This window comes from Corapipo altera, unplaced genomic scaffold (assembly GCF_003945725.1).
Source record: "Corapipo altera isolate COAL_440 unplaced genomic scaffold, ASM394572v1 61411, whole genome shotgun sequence".
In the NCBI taxonomy this organism is placed as follows: Eukaryota; Metazoa; Chordata; class Aves; order Passeriformes; family Pipridae; genus Corapipo; species Corapipo altera.
The window spans coordinates 8,992,153-9,016,628 of NW_020884875.1; the positions used below are offsets into that span (position 1 = coordinate 8,992,153).

General features: G+C 38.4%; 1 protein-coding gene across 1 annotated transcript; it reads right to left on the reverse strand.

Moving 5' to 3' along the window:
• Positions 1–1,642: 1,642 nt before the first annotated feature.
• On the reverse strand, positions 1,643–24,439 carry TRIM23 (tripartite motif containing 23). Its single transcript, XM_027635002.1, has 11 exons — positions 24,264–24,439; positions 23,431–23,593; positions 15,331–15,452; positions 14,200–14,478; positions 13,382–13,564; positions 12,655–12,870; positions 11,458–11,592; positions 6,792–6,921; positions 6,564–6,674; positions 5,024–5,148; positions 1,643–4,686 (listed from the first exon to the last, which is right to left on the reverse strand). The coding sequence occupies exons 1-11, from the start codon at positions 24,366–24,368 to the stop codon at positions 4,507–4,509; spliced, it is 1,749 nt and encodes a 582-aa protein (XP_027490803.1). The 5' UTR covers positions 24,369–24,439; the 3' UTR covers positions 1,643–4,506.
• Between the last annotated feature and the right edge of the window lie 37 nt (positions 24,440–24,476).

Consider the following 24,476-nt stretch of genomic DNA (forward strand, 5'->3'; position numbering starts at 1 on the left):
GTGACCAGCTGCCAGCTAGATGTAACTCCATTCACCACCACTTTTGGGGCTTGTCCATCCAGCTAGTTTTTAACCCAGTGAAGAGTGCACCTGTCCAAGCCATTAGCTGTCAGTTTCCCCACAGCTACGTGGGAGACAGTGTCAAAGGCTTTACTAAAGTCCAGGCAGACAACATTCACAGCCTTTCCCTCACCCACTAGGCGGGTCACCTGGTCAAGCAGGGCCTGCATTTCATAAACCCATGCTATGCTGGCTGATCTCGATTGTCCTGCACATACCCATGTGACGGACTCAGGATGAGCTGCTCCATAACCTTCACTGGCATTAAAGTTAGACAGACAGATCTGTAGTTCCCTGGCCCCTTCTTCTGACCCTTGCAGATGGGAGTTAAAATTGCCAAATTTCAGTCACCTCCCCAGTTAGTCAGGACTGCTGGTAAGTGATTGAAAGTGTCTTGATTAAGTCTCTCGGTGAAATGTCTTCCCCCAGTTTCATCAGTACCGGATCTCATCCGGTCCCATAGACTTGCAGGTGTCTTAACTGATGTAGCTGGTCACTAACAATTTCTTCCTGTATTATGGGGTCTTCATTTTGCTCCCCATCCCTGTCTTCCAGTTCAGGGGACTGGAGACCCTGAGGACAACTGGTCTTACTGTTAAAAGACTGAGACAAAGAAGGCATTAAGTACCTCAGCCTTTTCCTCATCTGTCATCACTGGTTTCCCCTGCATTCAGTAAAGGATGAAGATCCTCCTTCGCCCTCTTCTTGTTGCTGATGTAAAAACATTTTTTGTTGTCTTTTCCAGCAGTAGTCAGATTAAGTTCTAGCTGGGCTTTGGCCCTTCTGATTTTCTCCCTGCATAACCTCACAACATCCTTGGAGTCCTGGTGAGTTGCCTGCCCCTTCTTCCAGACATCATACACTTTCTCTCCCTGAGTTCCAGCTAAAGCTTTCCATTGAGGCAGGGCAGACTTCTTACCGACTGGCTCATCCTTCAGCACATGGGGACCCCCTGCTCCTGCACCTTTTTAGGATTTCCTTCTTGAACAATGTTCTGCCTTCCTGGACTCCTTTAGTCTTCAGGACTGACCTCTGAAAGGACTCTCTCAACTAGTTTGCTAAACAGGCTATAGTCTGCCCTCTGAAAGCCCAAGGTGGAAGATCTGCTGCCTTCTCTCCTTCTTCAAGAAGCAAAACCTTATTTGTGATCCCTCTGCCCAAGAGAGCCTCTGACCAGCCCTCTGCTCACAAACAGCAGGTCCTCAGTGAAAGCTCAGACAACTCCTCAAGCTGTTGCCAATCTGTGTCTAGATACAGTCCTGTTACTACGCTGCATAGTTAACTCTACTCTAAAACCAGTAATATTTACCTTGGCTGTTTATGTTTACATAACACTACTGCACTCATAAAAGACTCAAGAGTTTACAGTTCTGGTAACTTAATTTATGAATTGAGATATGATGCATGATAATCCAAGTCAGTCTCTCAAAAGTTGCTGCTGCCACCAGGAAGTTTACCTTTAGTGAGATAAAGAATCTTCATGGATCATTAAGAAAAATTCTACAGTAAGTTAAATGTAGCACACCTCTAATTTGAGATGACCTTAAAAAATCCAAAAAGGCAAGTTTATTAAAGTTAACTCTCAAGGGTTTACATACTTTTATTGAAAAGAAATAATTTTCTGGGCAACTCAAATTGCAGCAGCTCCACTAAAAAAGCCCTTTCTTCCAAGAAATTTACATAACATCCACATCTACTCCAACATTCTCAGAAGCAAACCCTCATAGTCCACAATAACTTTGAAGGTAGAATACAGAAAGATCATACCAAGTGATAAAACTTTACTTTTCAGTTAGCCTAACCCTAACCATGCTGTTTTCGAGATGATATTCTTTAAAGAAAGCCACAACACAGTCACTGGATGTTGCATTTACTCAATTTCAGAATTAAGTCAAAATCATTTGAGAAGTCAATCAGTCTTTTCAGACAATCCTCACAGTTAGTAATGCTTGAGTGAGTTCTAGTTGAGGAAATATTCCAATTACATATTGCATAAGTCAGTACACCAAAAAGTAAAGTTCAGTAAAACTGAGGAAACAAGCTTAAATTTATAACTGAAGCAGTATACAAATAAACCTCTTAGTGTACCTGTTTACACCGAAGAGTTCACAGACAAATGTAACACCTTCACAGTTACTTCAAGTCATCTTAAATAAATTCAGTTTAAAACCACTTACGGTAGCATTCCATATGTCACAAGCAACCACTTGTACTCAAAAATATGCATAAGTGAAAATTTTTCCACTGCCCTCACATCAAATCCAAACTAGTCACCTTGAATATTTTGAAATGGAACTGAGCAGCATGTGTAACTGAAGCCTAAGTCAGCTAAAATAAAACTATAGAATCAGGATTTTTCTAAAGAATGCATGTCTTCTGTTAAAAATATTCCAGGAAAAGGTATCGACCATACTTAGCAGAACTTGTCTGTATTTCAAAAAGAGTTGTGAAAAGAGCTGTGAAGGGACACTAAGCCCTAACTAGGTAGGGGTTGCTCCACAGTACAGGCTAAGCAGATGCTCAAGTCAGAGCAGCCAACTGTATATCATTCAAGAACTTACAGGCTGGGAAAGAGGAACAATTTAAAGTTTGGTAGGTGCAAAAAAACCCACCTTTTACTCTGTTATAAGCTATTTCCAAATATATCAGCTTGTCTGAAGAAAGAGTAAATACCCTATCTCAGTACCTATGTAGGCATTGAAATTCATTTCACAAGCATTATACTACTTTGAAGCTTAGTGTTCTTTCAGGTACTATTCAAGTCATTAGACTTGCTGAATCTGAAGCTGCATTTAACAGCAGTTACCTGAAATTTAAGTAACAAGAGAAAAATACAAATAAGTGACATTATGAGGAAGTAGTTACCTCAACTGCTTCCACCTGAAGAAAAGTGCAAGTGTACTAAAACTATTTGTTTATACATTCTTGGCTTTACCTAAGGTATGCAGTAGGAAACCAAAGTGACAATGAAAGCCATAGCCACAGATAATGGGATACACTTTCTTTGCCCTGTGAGGTTCAGAGCTCTCACAGGTAAGCACACTTTCCAGTGTGGCAAAATATCTCCACATCTGTGGAACACTGTTCACTTCCACAGTCCGGTTCTCCTGATTCATCTCTACTCCAGTAAGAAAAGTGATGATACACAGTTTTGATCTATTGGTCATGCTCTTTGTAGCTCCTCTACTAGCATGAAGAGAGTTGATGGCATGGTTTCTTCAACTGGCAGTGGCCATGCACTAAAAGAGAAGGGCAGAAGGTTCTGGTGCACATACCAGACAGATAAAATTGTTAGCAGAGTTGCATGTCCAGCAGAAAAACAGACACCATAAGTCATTGCAACCTTCTCTAAATTTAAACAGCACTACACCCATATTTCGTGGGCTTGTGAATGTGTAATCTTCAAAAATAGAGGCAATGGTAACAATTCCATGTAGAAGATACAGAAAGAATTGAATATCTAATTATGGAAGGTTTATATCACATTTTACCATCTACTCTTCTAAATAAGAGTTATAATTAGTGTACACTGGTTTTCCATTATGTTATTGAATATTTTAAGGCCACTACCTTAATCTGGAAGCATGACTTCTACATAAAAGTACATAGCTGGATTGACATTACAGCACACTACTTCTTTAAGAAGTTTTTTTAAAATTTAATTTGACTTCTTGAGGAGTAAACTTAATCTTTAAAGGCCGATTATGTCCTCAAGTATGCACAAAACACTTTCACCTCAGTATCACTATAGTGTGTCCATAAATAATTTAGCATGAAAAACCCAAGTAACCCCTGCCCCCCCGATAGAAAAGGAGTAGCTAAACTATGCCATAGCATCCTCGCTCTGCAACACGGTTCTCCGTTCTGGGATTTCTTTATGCAGGTATGCTGCTTTCTGATAACAAACAAGGAAGCTAATAAATATAGGGGAAACACTTTCTTTATATGGTGTATTTACATTTAAGCTTGAATGCCACCTTTACATTAATAGATTCTTTAGATATTAAAGAGTAGCACCATTTATTTCTGACTATTAGAGATGGCTATTCTAATAACTTGAGATGGATTTTGGAATATTTTCATGGGAAAGTATTTCTAAACCACTCAGAATTTTTCTAACACTAATCACCTAATATAACATCATTACAATTATTGTATGAACTCCAATGCATATTTTATCAGGGAAGAATTTTAAATTGTAACAATTTCACTAAAAAGAATTTCATAACATCCTTCTAACAAGCCTATTCCACTACTATCAAATTTCAAAAACACTGTAACAGCAGAAGTTTACTGAACCAGTTATCCAATCTAGGATAAAGCCTTATTTTTCTGTAATCACCACGTTAAATGAAGTTCCCTCTTCAGAGAGCAGACCTGGCGACAACATCCTGGTCATGCGAACAAGACCATAAAGTACAGCCTTAAATTGCAGCTACTGTAAAATTAAGCCACATCCAGGACACCAGCAGCCACCAACTGCCTGGAAAGCCAGTCCAATCCTTCATAAAGTCCTGTACCACTTCGGGCATCACAACCCTGAATATACCAGCTACGGCCACAGCAGAGTTTGTGGAGACTCAGCAGTTCCGTGATTTCTTCCACCGAAAGTGCACCTGCTACATCCTGCAACAGAATTGGATGCAAACACTCAATTATTATTCCGTAATATGTTTGAAGGCATTTTATTTTTAACTGATCACTTAGATGGAGCTATAGATCATATAAAAGCTCTCCAAACACAAAAGTCAAATGCAACAGTTAAGCATTTACTACCTGTTACCATAAAACAAAAAGTTGTTCAATCCACTAACCACTCTAGCAACACTTATTTTACCAGCATTACATGTAAGGGAAACTTCTACATTTTATGCTTTTTTGATGTTACCATTCCCTACCCACAGCAGAGGGTTGGAATTTGATACACAAGCTGAGGAGAAGAGTAAAAATAAATCACAAGTACCTGTTTATTAGCAAAGATCAAGAGCAAGGCATCCCGCAATTCCTTTTCTGTTAATAATTTTGCAAGTTCACTGTATGCTTCACTGATCCTGTCTCTGTGACTGCTATCAACAACAAACACCACCGCTATGAAAGAAAGAGAGAAATGTTTTACACATATTCAAAAATAAACTCTGTAAAATTACCTTTCAGCTTACACAGTTCCTTTTTTTCTAGCAGCTCTATATGTAAAGTTTCTCAGCGGTGCACAACTTTAATTTCAAATCCAAGAGGACTGAGAAATTCCTTACATACCTCTATACTTTTAACAAAAACCTAGAATTCATCCTAAAACAGGGAAAAAAAGCCTAAGTTTTTTCCTGGTCTAATACAAAGGCTGTGATATTTTAACTACTCAGGTCTAAAACCAGATTTACTATGTGTGGATAAAGTACCTCAGTTTAAACCGTATTTTGAACCATTTATATGCCATCCAAGTCCCACATGACTGTTTCAGTTTCCCTTAGCAGCCTGTAATATCCACAGTTCAGCCAAATCAGCATGGCTTCCTTCAGCTACAGACTACACAAGCCAGAGAAGACTGCCATGGACCCAACATAGCAGCACATTTTACTATTCACTAGAGAGAGTAACTAAGATGCCAGAAAAACTGGAGAGTCAGGGAGGCAGAGCTAGAGGACAGAATTTAAACTCAGTGTTTTTGCAATGAAAAAAAACCCAACACCAAAAGTAAACAAAAACTACTGCAGGTACATAGCAGGCTAAATGCTTAGCTTTCTCTTCAACATACAGGGAATGATTCCCTCCCACTTTACATGATATGTTCTAAGAAGACAACAGAACCCCCAAAATATAATTTTTAGAAGTTTGAAAAGATGAGTAATTTGAAGTGTTGAAGCTTGCATTTAAGGCTGAAACAACATACAAGGTGGAGCACATAAACTGGTGTTTGTAATTCTTAAGTGTTTCAGATAATTATGAATGAATCAATGAAGAGGAACCTCTTTCTGAACTGGAAAAAAACCTATGGAGGATTTACAGAAGGACAGCACAAATTTCTAAGTTGGCACCATACAGATTAATGTTTTCAGAATCAATAAGCTAGTCTACAGATATTACAGCGCAATACCAAGTCAGAAGTTACAGAACGTCACAGAATTTTTTAAGTTGCTAAATGAAAGCTCCTGAAAGCTGAGTATTTTCAAGTGCTATTTAAATTTCACCTGGCAAGTACTGCTTCTCACTATGCAAACTCTGGAACACTGCACCTTGTCTGTTGTCAGCTAAACCAATTTAACAGAGGTTCTAATTTTGTTTGGCTCCATGAACTGTCTGATGGATTTATGGAGAATGCACCTTTATCATGCAGCAGAAAATATGACCAACTGGATTAAAATTTCTTTGCTCATGAATCCAGCAGCTGTATTTTGCATTAGATGAACAATTTTCTGCTGTTATAAATTATTTCTATTAATAATCTTTTTGGCTCTGAAATACAAGCTAGAACACCAAATACAGTATAAAACTTGTAGCAGTATTACCTTGTGTATTGAGATAATAATGTTTCCACAAGGGCCTCAATTTGTGTTTTCCTCCTACATCCCAAATAGTAAACTTCAAATTCTTGTATTCTACTGTTTCAACATTAAAACCTGGAATAAAAATATTGAAGTTTTACAGTCCTGCTCTGTATGAATATAAAAGAACCAAACTCTGCAGACAAGTCAAACATTTGGAAAAGTCATTACATTTAAATTGTAGCTACTAACCTATTGTTGGAATTGGCTGCATGAATTCATCTTGCTTTAACTTAAACAAAATAGTTGTTTTGCCAGCTCCATCTAATCCTAGAGTGACAACCCGAATTTCCATCTTTGGTCCAATATGTACTCTGTTGTCCTAGAAGAAACAGAATACACAAAACGACAGAAAACTTAGGAAATTCAGTACAGAAACCCCTTGTGTTTAAAATCCTCATTCTCCCACCATTTCATAGAATTATAGAATCAGTTGGGTTGGAAGAGACCTCCAAGATCATCAAGTCCAACCCTTGATCCACTACCGCTGCAGTTACTAGGCCATGGCACTAAGTGCCACATCCAGTCTCATCTTAAAAACCTCCAGGGACAGAGAATCCACCACTTCCCTGGGCAGCCCATTCCAATGCGTGATTACCCTCTCTGTAAAGAAATTCTTTCTAATCTCTAACCTAAACCTCCCCTGGCACAACTTGAGACCATGTCCTCTTGTCTTGCTGATAGTTGCCTGGGAGAAGAGATCAACCCCCACCTGGCTACAACCTCCTTTCAGGGAGTTGTAGAGAGTGATGAGGTCTCCCCTGAGCCTCCTCTTCTCCAGGCTGAACAGCCCCAGCTCCCTCAGCCTCTCCTCATAAGACTTGTGCTCCAGTCCCTTCACAGTATTAATGCCTCCAACTGGAGAACTACTGGGGGCTCCACAGCTCTCTCTCTTCACCTCAAGCCTCTTCCAATCTTTTAAATCAGCAACGTTATTAGCAACAAGCAGTAATCTCAAACAGTGAAGAAGAACAAACAACTCTCCAGGGTCTTGCTTGGATGCAAGGAATGAGAATCAACTTCCTCTCCATAGTTCACACCAAGCTATTCTAAGTATTGAACAGGCTGTTCGCAATGTGATCACCTGGCGAAACATAAATGGTAAAAGAAATAACATAGGATAAAATGACTATGTATCCCTGAAACATATTTTGAAGGACTAAGAACTGCTGATGAAACACAGACTATCAATCATCAGAACTATGCAGAAATACATTTGTTTTCTTGCAAAATCCACACAGTACCGTGCTAAGTAAACCTGTGCCTACTCTAGACAGCCTTTTATTTCCTCTTACATTAGAAACACTACTGAGTGCAAAAATGCTACAATCTCTCCTTGACCAACATGTCACCAGTGTGACTGGATGTATAAGCATCTACACCACATGACTTGAGATATACATACGTGCACACACATGTGTGTATCCATTATACAGCTGGATATACTGTCATCATGACAAGCAACTTCATTCTCTTTTCTGCCACAGATGATGAACAGCACACTTTGAAAATAATCAGTACAGAGTAACTCGATGTTATACTATCACAACCTCTGAAGAGAGTAAAAATACCTTGAGAAACTGCTTTCTAAAAAAACCCTAAAAATTATGCAAATACCAGAATGCAAAAGTCAGCAACATCATGACTGCAAGAGTCAGATCAAAGGTTCATCTCATCCATTACGCTCTCTAAAACTGGGCAAAGATGGATACAGAAGTAAGAAACAGGGAAAGCTCATAGTGATAACTCTCCTAAATACCTTTCCTGTGTTTAACAGTTTGCAGCTCAGGGATTTACTGAGTCAATACTGCAGTTTCTGCAACTAACAGATCTCAATGTACTGTTCACCTACGGATTTGTCTGTTTGTTGCTCAAACCCTAAACAGGCCCAGATGATCCTTAACACAGAACTCCACAGGCTACCTATTTATTGTGAAAAAAGTGACTTCATATGAATCTGTGAAAGTTCAGCATTTTCAGTGCTACTACTACACATGGCAGATGCTCCAAACCCCAAAGACTAATCGAATATTTGAGATTTGAAAAATAAAACATTGAGACTTATTTACTTTTTAATAAAAGTAAATAAATGTCCTCTAAATTCTACATATTTGGAGTCAGTGCAGAACTTGTAAAATTCAGTGAGAACACTGTGACACAGCATGTTACCAGAAAGGATTACCTCCTTCTGGAGAAGAAAAACCTGTGGGCAGGGTCTTGATAAGGCACAGCAGCACATCAGCAGAAAATGTACAGAGAAAGAGAAAAAGCAAGAAGTATGCAACAGGCTTTAAAGAGTCTAAAAAGTGACATGTCTCCAGTATGCTATTCACACTCAAATCGGTTCTGATTTCGCCTAAAATTTTTGTCAATGAATGTTCCCAGTTCTCTGTACCTGAAAGGAAAGAGGAAGGAAAAGCAGCAGCTCTGGAGGGAGCTGCTGAGTTTATCAAGTTTCTTCCGGGAGGCAGCACCCTGTTATGTCCAGAGCTTGCTGACAGTGATTCAGCCCAGCAATCCTGCCACAACTCCACCAGAAGCATCAGTCACCTCTTCAGCTCCGATGGCTGGAGAGCAGGAGTACAACTTAAATCACCACGGAAGTGAAGGAGGTGAATGATGCTGTCAACTTTAGCCATCCTGTTGCAGTTTGCTTTCTGTAAGTTTCAGAGTGAAAATAGGTTGCTCTCAGCATGTTTGTACTCTGTCAGAAGGAATCAAAATGCAATCTGGGAAAGACACCAAATTTCCACTTTGGTGTAGCTCTGTCACTTCAAGAAAAACTTTGCAAGAAAAGCTGCTATCCAGAGAACAATGTATAGCAGTATGGACCTGTAATATGAGTCAATAGTAATTGACTACTCATGACCACAGCTAGAAACTGACATGACTAAAAGTCTTTGCTTGTCAACAGTATCAGCACCTTTAACTTAAAATGTTATTTCAAAAAAGCCTGACCAGTAAAACACCTTTCTGTCTGTATTTCTGGCAGCTGCATAACTTGATAGCATACTTAAAACCACGTAACCTGCAACTTCTGTTCAAGTAAAACTTCTTTTCTTAAATCTTGGTACAGAAAGCTCTTTATATGTGGCACTTCCCTGGATGGTTCAGAAGAGGTAATGGCACTGTTCTCACTTTTTTTGTGTCATCAGTGAAACAAAAGAACATGGATGAGATCTATTCACTTTTAAAAGTGAAAAGGACTTCTCCTTGCCCTCCTTAAACCTTCACAATCTTCACTGAATATGGAATGTTCCTCTGATCTAGTACTGTTTGAAATGCTTTTTTCATTTTATAATGGATGCAGCCTTCAGCGCAATGACAGATCCTGAGAGAGACCCTTCCAGTGATACAATAACAGTTTACAGTTTTTTATCTGAAGATTTGATTTCTGTCTGATACCTTTTGTGAGGCACAGATCTTTCAAGTACAACAAGCCTCACTGCAAGTCACAACAGTGGCCATCAGCACAACAGTGTTATGAAAACATGTTGCGCAGAAAGAGACCATTAAGTTTTATCAGAAGTGAGGAAACAAAAAATAAGAAATTCAAGTAATTATTTTCACCTTACTTTTTTAGGGCTGTTGCTGTTTTTGAGAAAAATGACATTTGCTTTGGCACCTTTGAAATTCAGAAACTAACCCTTAGAAGACTTTGTAAAAATACCAATTTGTTATAGGAGAAAACCAAGTCTCTTGAGTCCTTTGAGCCAAGACCTATTTCAGACCTCCTGTAACAGCTTAAACTGGCTCCTACCATTCTTTTTCCAAATACTCAAGAGATTCACAATCAAAATTTTCTGAGTCAGATTAACAGCTCCTAAAGGCAAAATCAGACACACAAAATTACCCTCTGACCTCTGACTCAGTAATTGTTCGTCTGTGAAATGTGAATGCTGCTTCATTCATGGCATAATGGGAGTTTGCAGAGGAGATCATCCTGACCCTACCAACTCTGGTCTCTGCTGAATAGCAAAGGGACAGACAAAAGCTAAAATGTTGCATTGAAATGGAAATTCAAATATACCAATGTTACAAAATAAATTGTTTGGAAGAAATTTAATTTCTGATATCAACAGGGGCTGACACAGAATCCCCATGCAAGCATCCATTTCCTCCGTTACATCTCAGCAACAATAGAACCTATTCCTCCTTCACCCATTCAGAAACCTCATAAATCAAATTAGTTCTTGTTCCTTGAGTTTCGAATTAATTTATTTTCCTATGTGAAAAGTATGATAGATAATAAAGATACACACACCAGATAAAAGTACCATTATCAAACTCCAAATAATTTCATCCCTTTCAAAGAATGTTGTACTGAAGTTATATTGAAGCAATAAAACCCAAACCTATTTAGAAGATGAACCTTGTCTAAGTTATCAGTGAATACAACACAAATATAAGACAAATGATCATTTAATGAACTGAAACACATTATTTTTAATATTATAAACTGAGACGTATACCAGTAGTATTGTATATGAAATAGGTGTGCAGTTTTCAGGGAACAATCAAGGATATCTCCTTCCAAAGAAAGGTGTTCCTAGAACTCACAAATGCTATCCTACATATTAAAAAGAAAAAAACAAACATTCAAACAAAGCTACTGATGTGGTCAATGTCAAATGAACATTTCTCACTCCAATTATAGCAGCACAGTCATTATGTTGCTCAAGTATGAGATTACACTCATTGTGTGATAACACACTATGGCTCTAACTGACACTGAACTGCCTAAACTTGTTGCAACAAATACAGCATCATAATGAACATATATTACTCCTGCCTTTTTTTAAATTACATTTGGGACTTTATAAAGTGGATAGCTGTACTTCTATGAGATTAAGAATACCTTTGTAAAAGTGACAGGTATGCTAGCATCCAACTGTACATGATCTGCAAGTTCTGTAAACTGCTGCTGTTGTTTCTGTAATGTCTCTAGCAATCTTGTAATTTCCTGTTTGGCCAACACTACTCTGCAGTCATCCTAAACAGACAAAGAAAACAAAAGCATGTCTTTTCTTTAGTAATTTACTTAAAAAAGCCAAGTATAATATAGATATGTTTGCAAGAAATAAAGCATTTTAAATAGAAATACTCTAGTTAAAGAAACTCACATTTACAAAACAGATTTATTTAAAATTGCAATACAAATATGAGTACCTTAACATTCTTCCTTAACACTAATAGATAGTGAATAGTGCTGCAGTTTAAAAGTACTTTTTCCTAAACCTCTCTTAACCATGTAGGAATAAGAATATAAATTATAAGAGACAATAATTTAATATATAAAGAATATTTATATAATTAATATATCACTCCAGCAGCTAGAATAGAGCAATTGCTTGGCAGCATACAGTAACACACTTAACAGGAAAATATTAATATCCACCCATTAATGATCAGAACATTTGCATAGATAAATCTGACTAAGCAACCAGACACTAGCTCTAAACCTATCTGAAAAAAAAGTACAAATAACATCTTAAAGCAGTTTCTCACACTTGGTTTACTTTTGCTACACATACTATTTACTTCTTGCTATAATCAAACTGAATAATGGACCAATCAGATACTCTCATACAGTCACTTTCTTCACACATTTAAGATGCTCAATTACCCATGTTAAAAATGTTACTAAAAGTTATTTAATCCTATAACATTTTTTTCTACCAGCCAGGGTGACAACTACCTTCAAACACCTATACTGCTAACTGCAGCTGTAAAATCCTTCCAATAAATCCTGTACGGTTTTTTGTTTCAGTTTCATCTCACATTCCTACAAACCTCACAAATATCAGAAATTATCCAAGAAAAGAGTCACGCCACAGGTCTTAAAACAACTGGAGGACTCTATGCTTTCATACTGATTACCCTTGTCTAACAGTCCCTTGTAATGAATATTGAAATCTTATGTTATACCACCATTATTTTAACTTTGTAAAGAAATAATATGGAGTACTATATAACCTCTTTTTTTCCTGTGGTTTAAACTTAATTTGTAGTTCCACATATCTTGCCATATGCTACAGCTCACTTGTCAACCTACCTGTTGTAAAGTCTTTTCACAGTGAAGACAAGCTGTTGAAACCTGTGACAAGAGGATGGTCATGTCTTCTTGCTGTTGCCTAAGCCAAATCAACTTCTCTCTCACGTGAGCATCAACAACACTAAGAGCCATTTCCTCCTGACGACACAGGGTTTCATGAAGGTCAGAAAAATAGGCTCGGACACACGAGCGAGCGTTCTCTGCAGTTCCTGGTACCTACAGTGTTGCAGTAAGGAGATCCAGAAGATTAAGAACACCAGTTGATTCCAGAAGTATATTTTTGATTTTATTTCAGGTTCTAACTGACGTTCATATCTGCTTGGCTACACACGGTTCAAGTCCCAGTTAGGGCTGACAAGACTTTCTGTATAATACCAAGATCCTCCAAGAAGTTACCCCTACAATCAAGTAGCTTATTTGTATGTATATGCACCTTCCTAAAAATGACCAGGGGAAAAAGCCTCAAGAGTATCACAGCACCTGAGGACATCTGTCACAGTATGTCAATACTAGCAGTCACACAACTTTTCCCACTGCCTAAAAACATCGTAACAGACTACAGGTTCCCCTCTATCTGCTGACTTAAGCCTCAAAACTGACTTGCTAGATATAAGAACTTGTCTTGTCCTATAAAGCTTATACTTAATTTTCAGAGAAATTCCTTATCTTGGTTATTACAAAAAACCAAATATTCTGTACATGTGAGGGAAACCAAAAAAAAGCATACATGTTCAGTATGGGCCATTCCAACTCCATCTTCAACTATTTGTTCTCCTCCTTCTATATGCTGAACAATTCCAACCAGTTTTCTGGAATAATCTGAGATTTCTTCTGTGAAAGTTCTTATACAGTGAGCCATGTCTAAAATGGATGCACGAATCTGGTTCGCTTCTGGTTCCAAGACAGAATGCTATTAATTAAAAGAAAAATATCACAGATAAATCACAAATGTCTTCCTTAATCACCTTTCCTATTTTACAACATATTTAATATATATGTTATGTATATTGGCATATATTTACAAATATATATAGGAAAGACAAGTAAGAATCTAAAATCATCTTGCAATTCAAAACACAATCAGGAGTCATAAATTACATTCAAACTAAATTCAGGCATCTAGCAATCATGCAAGTAAACAAAAATTTCCCTGTTTATCATAATGAATTATAAAAAAATAAAGGTGGTTAGACTGCACCAGTGATGTGATACGTATGTAGAGTTTACATTATGAAAACAGCTTTCAAAACTGACGGTTCAATATTGTAAGAAGTTCAGAAAAGCAGCAGAAAAAGGGACTATCCTTCTTCATATACATATATATATATATATATATAAAATAATCACCTAGGATTTAGAAATAATAATTTTTTTTGCTTCTAATTTTACAGTGGCAAATATCTGAAATAAAGGGAAAATGAAAGAACGGTATGAAGACATAACAAGAGTCTACCCTCATTTCTTGACAACCTTTCGTACTTTAACTGGGTAAGCAATCATGCAAGCCACCCCATGGTATGACCAGAAATTAATTACTAGAAGTACCTTATGACCTTGATGCTTTCCATATTCTTTGCAGACACAACACATGAGAGGACTCGCCTGACAGCCCTCTTCCAAACAAACAAACTCGATAGCATGCACTTGGTGTTGGGAGCACATTGTCTTCTCATGAGGCTTATCAGCAAGAGGCACACGCCTGTGTTTCGCTAGTGTCTTAGTAGAATGAGTGAGCTGGGAACAGTCTGCACACAGGTGAGTGGCACAGACTGTGCAATACACAGATGCAATGTGGGCTTCATCTTCATCGCAACGAATGATAGTCTGGCAACAACAAAATAAAGCAAAAGTAAAGTTGTTAACACTCAACCCCAGTAATGGAGGGAAAAAAAATATCAGAAAACTTGTCAACAATATTAGGTTTATCTAAAAGTTAAACACTAATAGGTATTTGGACTATTTTGAAACTTGACTTTAAGTTTTCAATAAACTTTTAAAAAATAAAAATCTGAAGCATTCAGCAATTTTATAAATATAAACTTCAGTGCAAATTGCAAAGGTTTGGAGAAGAAAATAAATCTGGCTCCAGTAATTTCCTCCAAAGCAATCACTACAGAACAAGGAATTAGTTACAGACAAACAAAACACCAAAGAACTTACAGGCACTTAGGAAAGTTAGCTATTTCTAGAATGCTACCAAAGATACTTCCTGCACGCCAGTTTTTATTACTGAAATTATAAAAGCAGCTAGTTTTTGTAATGAAGTACTACTACATGATGTAGTGATATCAAATGACTATAAGTAGTAACTACTAAGAAGAAGAGTTGAAGTCTTTTGGGAGAATTTCTCGGATATTTTAGAAAACTGTACTGATACCACTATAACTAAAATTTCCAAATGAATAAACTTATCTAAACATCTTAAAATCATAAAGAAGGGGAAAAGAGTAGGCATGCCTGTTAATACCTGTTTATTTTCTGCATTAGTCAAGTACAAATTTGCATTTAATTATGAGGCAATTAATTAAAGCCTTAATATTAGATATTGGAAGAAAATAACAGCATTATTGGTGAAACTACATTTGGCAAAGAACTGATTTTCAATCTTTTTCTATCTAGAGATAACTTTCAGCAAATGTAACAATTTTTTTTTCTTTTTTGTTTATAACTCAGTACCTCTCCAGATAGACCAATGGCTTCTTCTGCTGTCCCACACTGCCCAGCAGGTCCATTCTGCAACCGTTCCAAGAGTTCCAACAAAGCAAAATTCTTTTTCAATCCCCAGACTCCAGAATCTCCTTTTTGAGGAAGATTTAAATGAAGGTGAGAAAAAATGGTATTTGCTTGAGGTTTTTCTGAGAAATTGCACAAACTAGTTAAGATTGTGACAAATATTAAGAGCACATTAACTACAGTGTATTAACCACATGAGATACAACTAGTAATTTTTCTGTAAGCTCGCTCTGTCCTCCTCCTTCCTTCAATCATGAAGCTATTTAATATTCATACAGATTTTCAACTAAAAGATTATTAAAAATTTTTTAAAAAGTCAAAACACTCTTAATACAATCCACAATAGTTAACAACTAAAGAATACAAGGAACACACAAGCACACACAAGTGCCATAAAAATTATTATTTTCATAAGTACAGTGCCCATTTCTACTGTACTAATGGAAGGTGTGAAGAATTCCCTACTGACAAACCTCATATTACCTGAATCACAAAATGCATCACCTACTCCAGATCTCAATCCAGTAAAAACCTGAGTAAGAGTTAAAACAACATTCAGAAAGAAAAAAACACATCTTACACTATTTGATTTAACAAAAAGGAAGATATCTCATGCTCCCTAGAGCAAAGCAGAAGTCCATGTCCACTCCTGTATCATCCTCATCTTGTAGAAGATAAAATGAAGCAATGCGATGAAAACTAAAACAAGAATTGCATCCCAATGACTGCTCCTAAATGCTACCTGCATAGGCCACATAGCATATGAGAATCCTAGTGACTGCTTCTTCAAGGAAGAATTATGCTTTTTTCAGCATAATTGTCATAGATTTAATGACACTTCCTCTGTTGCAAGATTGAGGCACCTCAAGAAATGAAGTGTCATCTTTGAGCACTGGATCATTACTTTTCAGCCACAAGAGAGTTACAGAATTATTGAGGTTGGAAGGGACCTCTGGACACCACCTTGCCAGTCCCCATGTTCAAGCAGGGTCACACACAGTTGATTGCCCAGGACCACACACAGGCAGCTTTTGAAGATCTCCAAGAAGGGAGATTCTACCACCTGTCTGGGTAACTTGTGCCAGATCTTGGTTACTTTTACACTTAAAAGGGTTTCCTTATGTGCACACAAAACTTTTGTGTTGCAGTTTGTGCACATTGCCTCTAGTTCTGTCAGCAGACACACCGAAAAAAGCCTGGCACTTTCTTCTTTATACTCTCTCTTCAGATATTTGTAAAATATCTCTCACCCTTTCCTCATACCAGAGATCTCCAGTCCCTTCATTATCTTACTGATGTTTTGCTTTAGTAGCTCTGCTTGCACTGGGGAGCGCAAAAACTGTACATGGTACTGCAGATGTGGCCTCAACAGTGCTGAGGACAACATATCTGAGAATAAAGACAAGCTCAAGACGTTACTTAATTATATCCAACATCACTGCTGAATACTAACAGAGTACGTTGGTGCACTGAAAGGAAGGTAACAAGCAGACAGTATTGCCCACAACTCTTTGTCAGATGTTTACTTGAGTGTATAAAACCTACTAAATTCAGGAAAAGAAATAGGGGTTTGCTAGCTTTGAATAGAATCATAGAAGGTACAACATTACCAGTAGTGCCCAGGGTATTGACAGATAAACATTTTGTAGCTAAGAAGGTGCCTGAAAATGCCACCTTATATTTAAACAGAATCTGTAGGACCTGAAATCAATTACTCTATTTTATGATGGAATTTTTGAACTGTGTTTGTAAGACAAGAAAATGTTGCTGCAACTACTTTTTAGAGTGTGGGACATCACTGTCTGGACAAAACTGCATGAAGTAGTATTACAAAACTGAAATTACAAAATTACAAGTATTTGTTTCATACTTCGTGCGCATGTAACCACCTAAGAACTGTTAGTGAACTTATGGTATTCACTGTGAAAAAAAAATACAAACTACAGTTCTTTTTTAAAATGCAAGTGACTGCTTTATTAGATTCATACTTTGCTTCAAGCATGATCTGGAAAACAAACACATTTTAAAATATAAATGACAGATCTGGAAAAAGGCTGCGTCTCATAATCCAGATGCAAAGACTAACAGAATATCAGCTGGAGCCTGAGGCTGGTTCCAAATAACATCTAAACTCTTGACATTTTCAGTTCACATGAAAGTGTCTGTCAGACACTGGGTATCTGACATGAACTCACAGAAACTGCATCACACAGTTTCTCTGTTTTCCTAGAGAGCCCAGACTACTTGAATTGTCCAGTTGTGCAACGTTGTTTCCTAACTCCTCTGCTGCTCTGTGGCAGTCTGGCAGGAATACGTCCCCTGCATCTTTCTGGAATTCACTGTCATTCCACTGACGCTATACAGACATTTAGTCTTGTCTTCCTTCTTCAGCATGGAGATTTATCAAACACTCCATAGATTTTGGTGTATCATTAGAGGGAAAGTGCAGTTCCAAATGAACAGATGGATAACTATGAGTTGCAAGCAGTTATGTGAAATAGCATCCAATTGGCACCCACACTGTATACCTTATGCTTTATGTAGCTTCCAGTTTTACTACATGAAACTTTCTTTTCTAGTCAATTTTCAGTTTAAACTACAGACAATAACATTCTATTTTGAATTTGGCCACTGAGAAGTTATGTGCCTCACATATTAAAGGCAAAGTTCAGAGAACAGATAAATGGATGATACCATTTTCCTACAGCTAGAGATGGGAGTACATATAAACTATTCTCCCTCAAACATCCTCAAAAGGTAAAAAACAACACTGATTACCTGTTCAGAAAAATACGCTTACCAGGAAAGACCATCCATTTTAGCAAATCTGTTGCTTCCAGAAACGAGCAGATCAAAGCACTGATTAGTAACTTTGAACTTAGCTATAAAGCAAGATGCTCTAAAGAATCAGTGCTTTCAAAGTCAGTCAACTCTGCAGTTATCAGTTCCATGGTGGAAGCCTTCTCTGGTACAGATAGCATTACTAACACCCAATCCAAGATCAGTGTACTCCACAAAATAAATTGCCAACAAAATAAAAAGAAATATTTCAACTTTTGTTTGCCACAGATCTGGAAGGAGTTTACAGAAGGAATGATCTGGCCCTCCACAATTACATTAAGCATCAGCAGAGCCATCTGCCTTGATATCTTCTGACTTCAGAGCTCAGTCATTTTTCAGCTGTAGCACTTGCAAGATCACGGTGTTTTTTTCATAACACAGAGCAAGGAATAGTCACCTCCTATTACAAGTTGAAGAAATACAGAGTACTATATCCAGTTTTAGAATCTAAATTATGTCAAACCAGGTTATAAACTAGAGTCTGGATTTGCTGACACTGTATCTAGACAGACTTCTGGATCCTAACCCTCAAAAAACAAAGCACCTGCAAGTGGTTAGAGGGCTCCCTTCTAGAGTGTTTAGAACACCACTTTCCCACAGCAAACTGACTGTGCACAACCTTCAGCTACTACTGCATATAAAATATTCACATTAACAACACATCAGTATAATGACTGCTGATGCTAACATGGACCTCTTATCTTCACATTAGCCACTAATCCAAATAGCCATTAATAGCCCTGTATAAATGGAGGTACACACACCAAAATAATAAATCCACTTAAGGAACAGATTATAGCTCTTAGCCTTTAAGCAAACATTGTCTTAGGCTTTAAGCAAACATTGGGTAAGGCTGAGAGAGGAAGAAGCTGTTCAGTCATTACAGAGTTTCGTAAGAAGTATATTCTTTCACTGGTTTTCTTTCACATCTGCTATAAAATTATTGTGTACTTGACCTACACATTTTCAACACATCTGATCAAATGCTAATTTTATATTTAAACCCACTAAAAGACAAACCCACTAAAAAGTTGTGTAAATACATCTATTTAATCTCCTGGGCTTTAGCTCAAATTCGGCTTTGGTCAGAAACGTAGAAGAGTTTAGAGATCTCATCCCTGTGCCTACAAAGAACGTCTGTGCCCATTACAAAAGTCACTACACGCTCCGTCCCTTCTCAGAAGAAGAATAAGACATGAATAGCAGGGAATGTGTCAGCCAGGAATGAGACAGTGACAGAGCAAAGACTGACTTCAGCCAAGAAGACAAATGTCAATTTCAAAACCATGAAGCCTGTCTGCAAAAGGATTAAAAATAAGGCACGGAATAAAGGAGCAACTTTTGCCCAAATGTCTGAAGAGATTTGAAAGAATGCTATAACTGCATTTTCTTGCACAGTATGTTGAAGTTTTATCTTAGCACTCAAACACTAGCAAAGGACTGTATAAATGTAAACAATACCAATAAGATGGATTCCATGAAGGATGCCATAATCTGCTGTCCTAGTTAGAACAGCTGGGACCAATTCATCACTGGATGGGTGTAGCCCAAAACTGTGTATTCTATAGCCTTCCATGCCATTTCCCAGAAACTGTTGTCAGCAGAGGCATGCGAGGTGGGGGGATGTTCCTGTCCTCATACCCTTTTATGGAATTCCCCGCTCTGAGGGAAGGACTGAGCATTCCTGCCTGAGAATATATAAACCTGGAGTTTCGGAACCTTACCACCACTCGTGGGATCCAGAGGAGGACTGCAGCTCACCGCTCTCAGCCAGACTGAGACCACCACCCTCAGCTGGGCTGCAGTCGCCACTTTTGGCCGGACTGCAGCAGCTCTCCCACCAGCAGGTTTTTCCCCCTTCCCTTCACTTTGGACTCGGGGGGGGGGCCCAGGGAGCACCGCTTTGTTTGTGCCCCGGGGTGCTGGGTTGTACATTTGGGTTTTGTGGGTTGCGACCAATTATTTGTCTGTGTGGCTGTGCTTGTTGTATTATTTTATTAAATTGTTATTCTGATTTATAATCTCTCTTTTGAGTTGAGTTCATTTCCCCTGCTGGTTAACTTTTAAACCAGCACATCTGCATATCTCTGTTGAACACGTTTTAACGATAGAAAATAGCTTCAGCTTTGTAGTAATGGTGCATAAAGACTCTAAAGCTGTAATATAAGTACAACCTTCCTAAAAATTCCCTGGTCCATGTATTAATTGAAAAAAAACCAAAACACCATAAAAAACCAAACCAACCAAACAAAAACAAACAAACAAACCAACCCAAAAACCAACCAACCAACCAAAAAAACCACCAAAAAAACAAAACCCAAAATACCAACCAAAGAACCACTAACCCAACACAGGAAGAGAGAAAGCAGCTCGCAAGAAATTATTTGCCTCCTGTCCCAAATCAACATGCTTTAAGAAAAAGGCTTTGAGAGGAGCCTCTTTCTCTACAAAGATCATTTATTGGATTTTTCCCCTATATAATCTCTAGAATACATGGTTTCAAAATTTCAAAAATTGAAAAAGCTTCTCCATTGCACCTTTTTGGTTAGAAAATGTTAATTCAACTGAAGACAACCACTAGACAGACAGTTCACATACCTTCAGCATGTACATCCTCATTTAAAATTCTCCACTAGAAGATTAATCACAGGCAACTTCATTAAAGAATTCTCAAAGAAAACAACAAAAATCAATCTTTAGTCTACTCTGCAAAGCAGTATCCTTTAGGCAGGCTTTGGTCCTACCTGAGACCTGAGAAAAAACATTACTAAATGTTTTATCTTATAACAAGGTTTTATGAACTATTAGAGTATTTTGCTAAGCATGTAAACAACATGTCAATTTTCAGCTGCAGATCACATATTTCCAGAAATCCTGATTGAAAAAGTACTTCTAACCTTGCCTTCCCATATAGTTATATATACAGGTCAATTTAAACCAAGAGTCCAACTCAGAAAAAATACAGCTACATATATCCATATACAGATCCCTCAGTATTTCTTTCAAAAAGTTCCCAAGATTCCTTGGGAAAACTTGGATGAATATAGTATTAAGTGTTCTAGTAAAAAGATCAAAGGAAAAGAAGCAAGTATAGTCAATGACCAACTAAAAGTATCCATAAAATCCACAGTCACTGATTAAGGAACTGTGTTCAACACAGGTAATCTTACATCCTGATTTTATAGCTCTTCTTTCAACAAAACTTTCTCTTGGCAGTGATCCTATAATTTAGATACTAAACACCTCTCTGAGACTAGAGAACATTATTTCATTAAATTCATTAAATGGTAGTAGAATAGCAGCTAGGTGGACATGCGCTTTCTCACATGCCCTCAAGCACAGGGGAGGGAAGGATGAGTTCTCCTGGTCCCAGAGCTGTTCCTCCCAGCTCCACTCCTGAACTCACAGGGCAATGGAGAACTACAAGTGCAGCAAATTTAACCAACAGCAGTAACTATGTGATTATTCAAGCAAGGTCACAAATGCATGTACATCTCAAAGAGGAGCCATGACGAGCTGCGCTCCACAAAAAACGCATTTTTACATCCTAGAGGCAGTTATATTTCTCAGGACTCTTCTTACAGACATGGTAAGGCTAAAAGTGGCTATGACCTCTTCATGCCTCAGGTCACCAGGTAGAACATTTTTACTCACAAAAATATTTTTATTTTCAAGATGTTTTGCTACAATTTTCTATCTAATAATTTTCTGAGCAACTATGGGTCACAGTGTATCATCCTTTCTAGTATTAACCAGTAGGATGCAAGTCTATTATCCTAGATGCAAAAAGATCCTGAAGCTTTTCTTTCTTCTTCCTAACTGTAGGAGACTTACAGGTTTAATAACATCTCATCGTTTTTCATCAGAAACTCCTTGGTATTAAGTAAGATGAAAAAAAAAATCAACTGTAGATGGTTTTGTAAAGCTTTATTTTCGCCAAACGTGAAACACACAAGAGATTTATGATAGGACACCTTCAGATTCCTGGGAAAAATTGTACAATAAAAGCTAAGAAACGACAAGTTTCCCATTATAATAAAAAACAGTGGTCTTGGGCAGAAGTGTTACATAACAGCACAGCTGAGTCCTGTGCTCTAACGTTCTCTCTCAAAAGCATAGTTAAGAAATCTTGTGCAGCTGTACAGTCTCGCGTAAGAAATTAAACAAATTATTACTCTTTTAACCACATCTACTAGATTGGCGATCATTCGTGATGCCCATACTTTACCACCTCCCTCTGCTGAGAAAACAAATCCCTCTTTCATTTGAGGCTGACACTTCTTCTCCTGACTCCGATCTCCATGAAAACATCCTGCAGAGTGCCTTAATATTCTTTGCAGTTTCGTCTGCAATCTAGCAGATTCTCCTACTGCAAAGTAAAATCTTATTTGAGTGAATTTGATCCTTAAACATTTCTTTTCATGGATTACCGGATTAGAGATGTCCTTCTCTCAGGATTCGCCTACTTCCAACAGTTTTTTTCCCCCTGGTGCTACTCAAAACTGCTGGAGCCAGTTCTATTAACGAGTTCTTCTTGTTACAAGTTCTTCCCATAACTTGTCTTCTCTGTAACCCTATGCTGACCAGGTAATTCTTATTCTCAAGAAATTATAAGCGTGTGTCATCTTTTCCTTAAAATAAACTGCCACTGTTGGAAAAAACCTGTATCTTACCCTTTCAAATGCTGCAGACACTCTGACAGTAGGGGAATTGCTACTGATATCCTGCCAGTGTCATTTATTGCATGTATAGAGGTAATTAACACTGTAAAAAAGTTTGTTATCATTGATACTTCCCTCTGTATCACTTCATCATAACTCCATACAAATGTTTGTCAAAGAAGCTACCCACTTAATTGCATGGTTTTTAGTGTTTAGGAAACTAATACTCGTTCAGGAACCCCTACACACTAATTTAAAAAAGAATAGCCCTCTGTCAATATAGGTGTACAAAAAGACTTCAAGGTATAAAGTTTGCAAGCCCAGATTCAAGAAAATAAAGGTTAAAATCTATACTTTCTAAGATAGCTACTTTACTAGTGGTTAGCGGTGCTATGAGCTTCTCTGAACAAAAAGGAATACTGCACATTCACTGCTTGGAATTATTAGCACTAAGTGGAGCATTAAGAACCTATATCTACCATTATCTTCCAGATATCCTTGGCTGGCAGGTTTCAGGAACTTCAAACTTACATTTTCTTACCTAGCTCAGTAACTTGTCGATCAAAAGGACAACGAACTGCTCTGCCATGAAGGGGAAGCCGGGTAAGACAGTCATGGCAGACAGTATGGCCACACAAAAGCAGTCGGGGAACTTTGTCACCTTGCAAGGAAAATACATCTTCACAGACTCCACACTCAAGAACCTGTAAGTTAAAAAAGACCGTATTTGGTTTCGAGCTGATAAAAAAGCTTTTGTCACAATTTATTTTACAAAAGTTCACGCAATCACAGCACATGAGTCAGGTGAGTCATTAATTTTGCTTTTTGCACACAACTAACGATATTTTTGAAGTAAATAAATAATTAGATACAACCAGAACGTTTTAACTCCTCAGCATCCCACCTGATGACCTCATGACTACTTCTTGGCCCACTTCATTAAACACAGTGCCCCAAGGGAAGCCGCCTGGTCAAGCAGCACAACTAAGTAAGGAGAAACACCGTCGCAGGACCACGAAGCGGAGGGCAAGACTCTGACAAAGCGGAGTGCTGGCCGGCGGAGAGCTTCCCTTCGCAGCTGGTACACATAAAGTCAGTCACATCAAGTTAAGACACTTAAGCTACAAACGCAGCACCAAGGCAGTGGGAACAAACAGCTGCGGGCCGGAACATCTTAAACCGTTAGCTAAAAGGAAAACTGATGGTCACTAAGGGGAAAAAAAAAAAAAAAAAAAGGAAACCCAACACCGGACAACCCCTAAGCCCTGCCGCTCCAGGGTACGCCTCCTGTACCGCAGATCCCTCGCTCCCCCTCCTCGGCCGGCACCGCCCGCCCCGCCGCAGGAGCCCAGTCAAGCTGAGCCGCCGCCTTACCTTCACTGCAGCGCCCGCCGGGCCGCGCCCGCTACCACCGCCACCGCCGGGCCCGCGGCTGCCGTCCGGCCCGGCCCCGGGCTTGTTTACAAGGAGGGCCGCCATCTCGGGGAGGGAGGAGCACAGCGTCTCCGCAGGAAGGAGCAGGGAGCCCCTCAGGCACCGCCCTGCAGAACTACAGAACTACGACTCCCATGGTCCTGCGGGACGTCC

What these genes read in the sequence shown, in the direction of transcription:
- TRIM23 (XM_027635002.1), bottom strand. Translation starts at nt 24,368, where the DNA reads ATGGCGGCCCTCCTTGTAAACAAGCCCGGGGCCGGGCCGGACGGCAGC. An exon ending in GAAAGCATCAAGGTCATAAG is followed by an intron (nt 13,565 to 14,199) that starts GTACTTCTAGTA and finishes TTTAATTAATAG; the next exon opens with CATTCTGTCTTGGAACCAGA. An exon ending in GAATGGCCCATACTGAACAT is followed by an intron (nt 12,871 to 13,381) that starts GTATGCTTTTTT and finishes GCAACACTGTAG; the next exon opens with GTACCAGGAACTGCAGAGAA.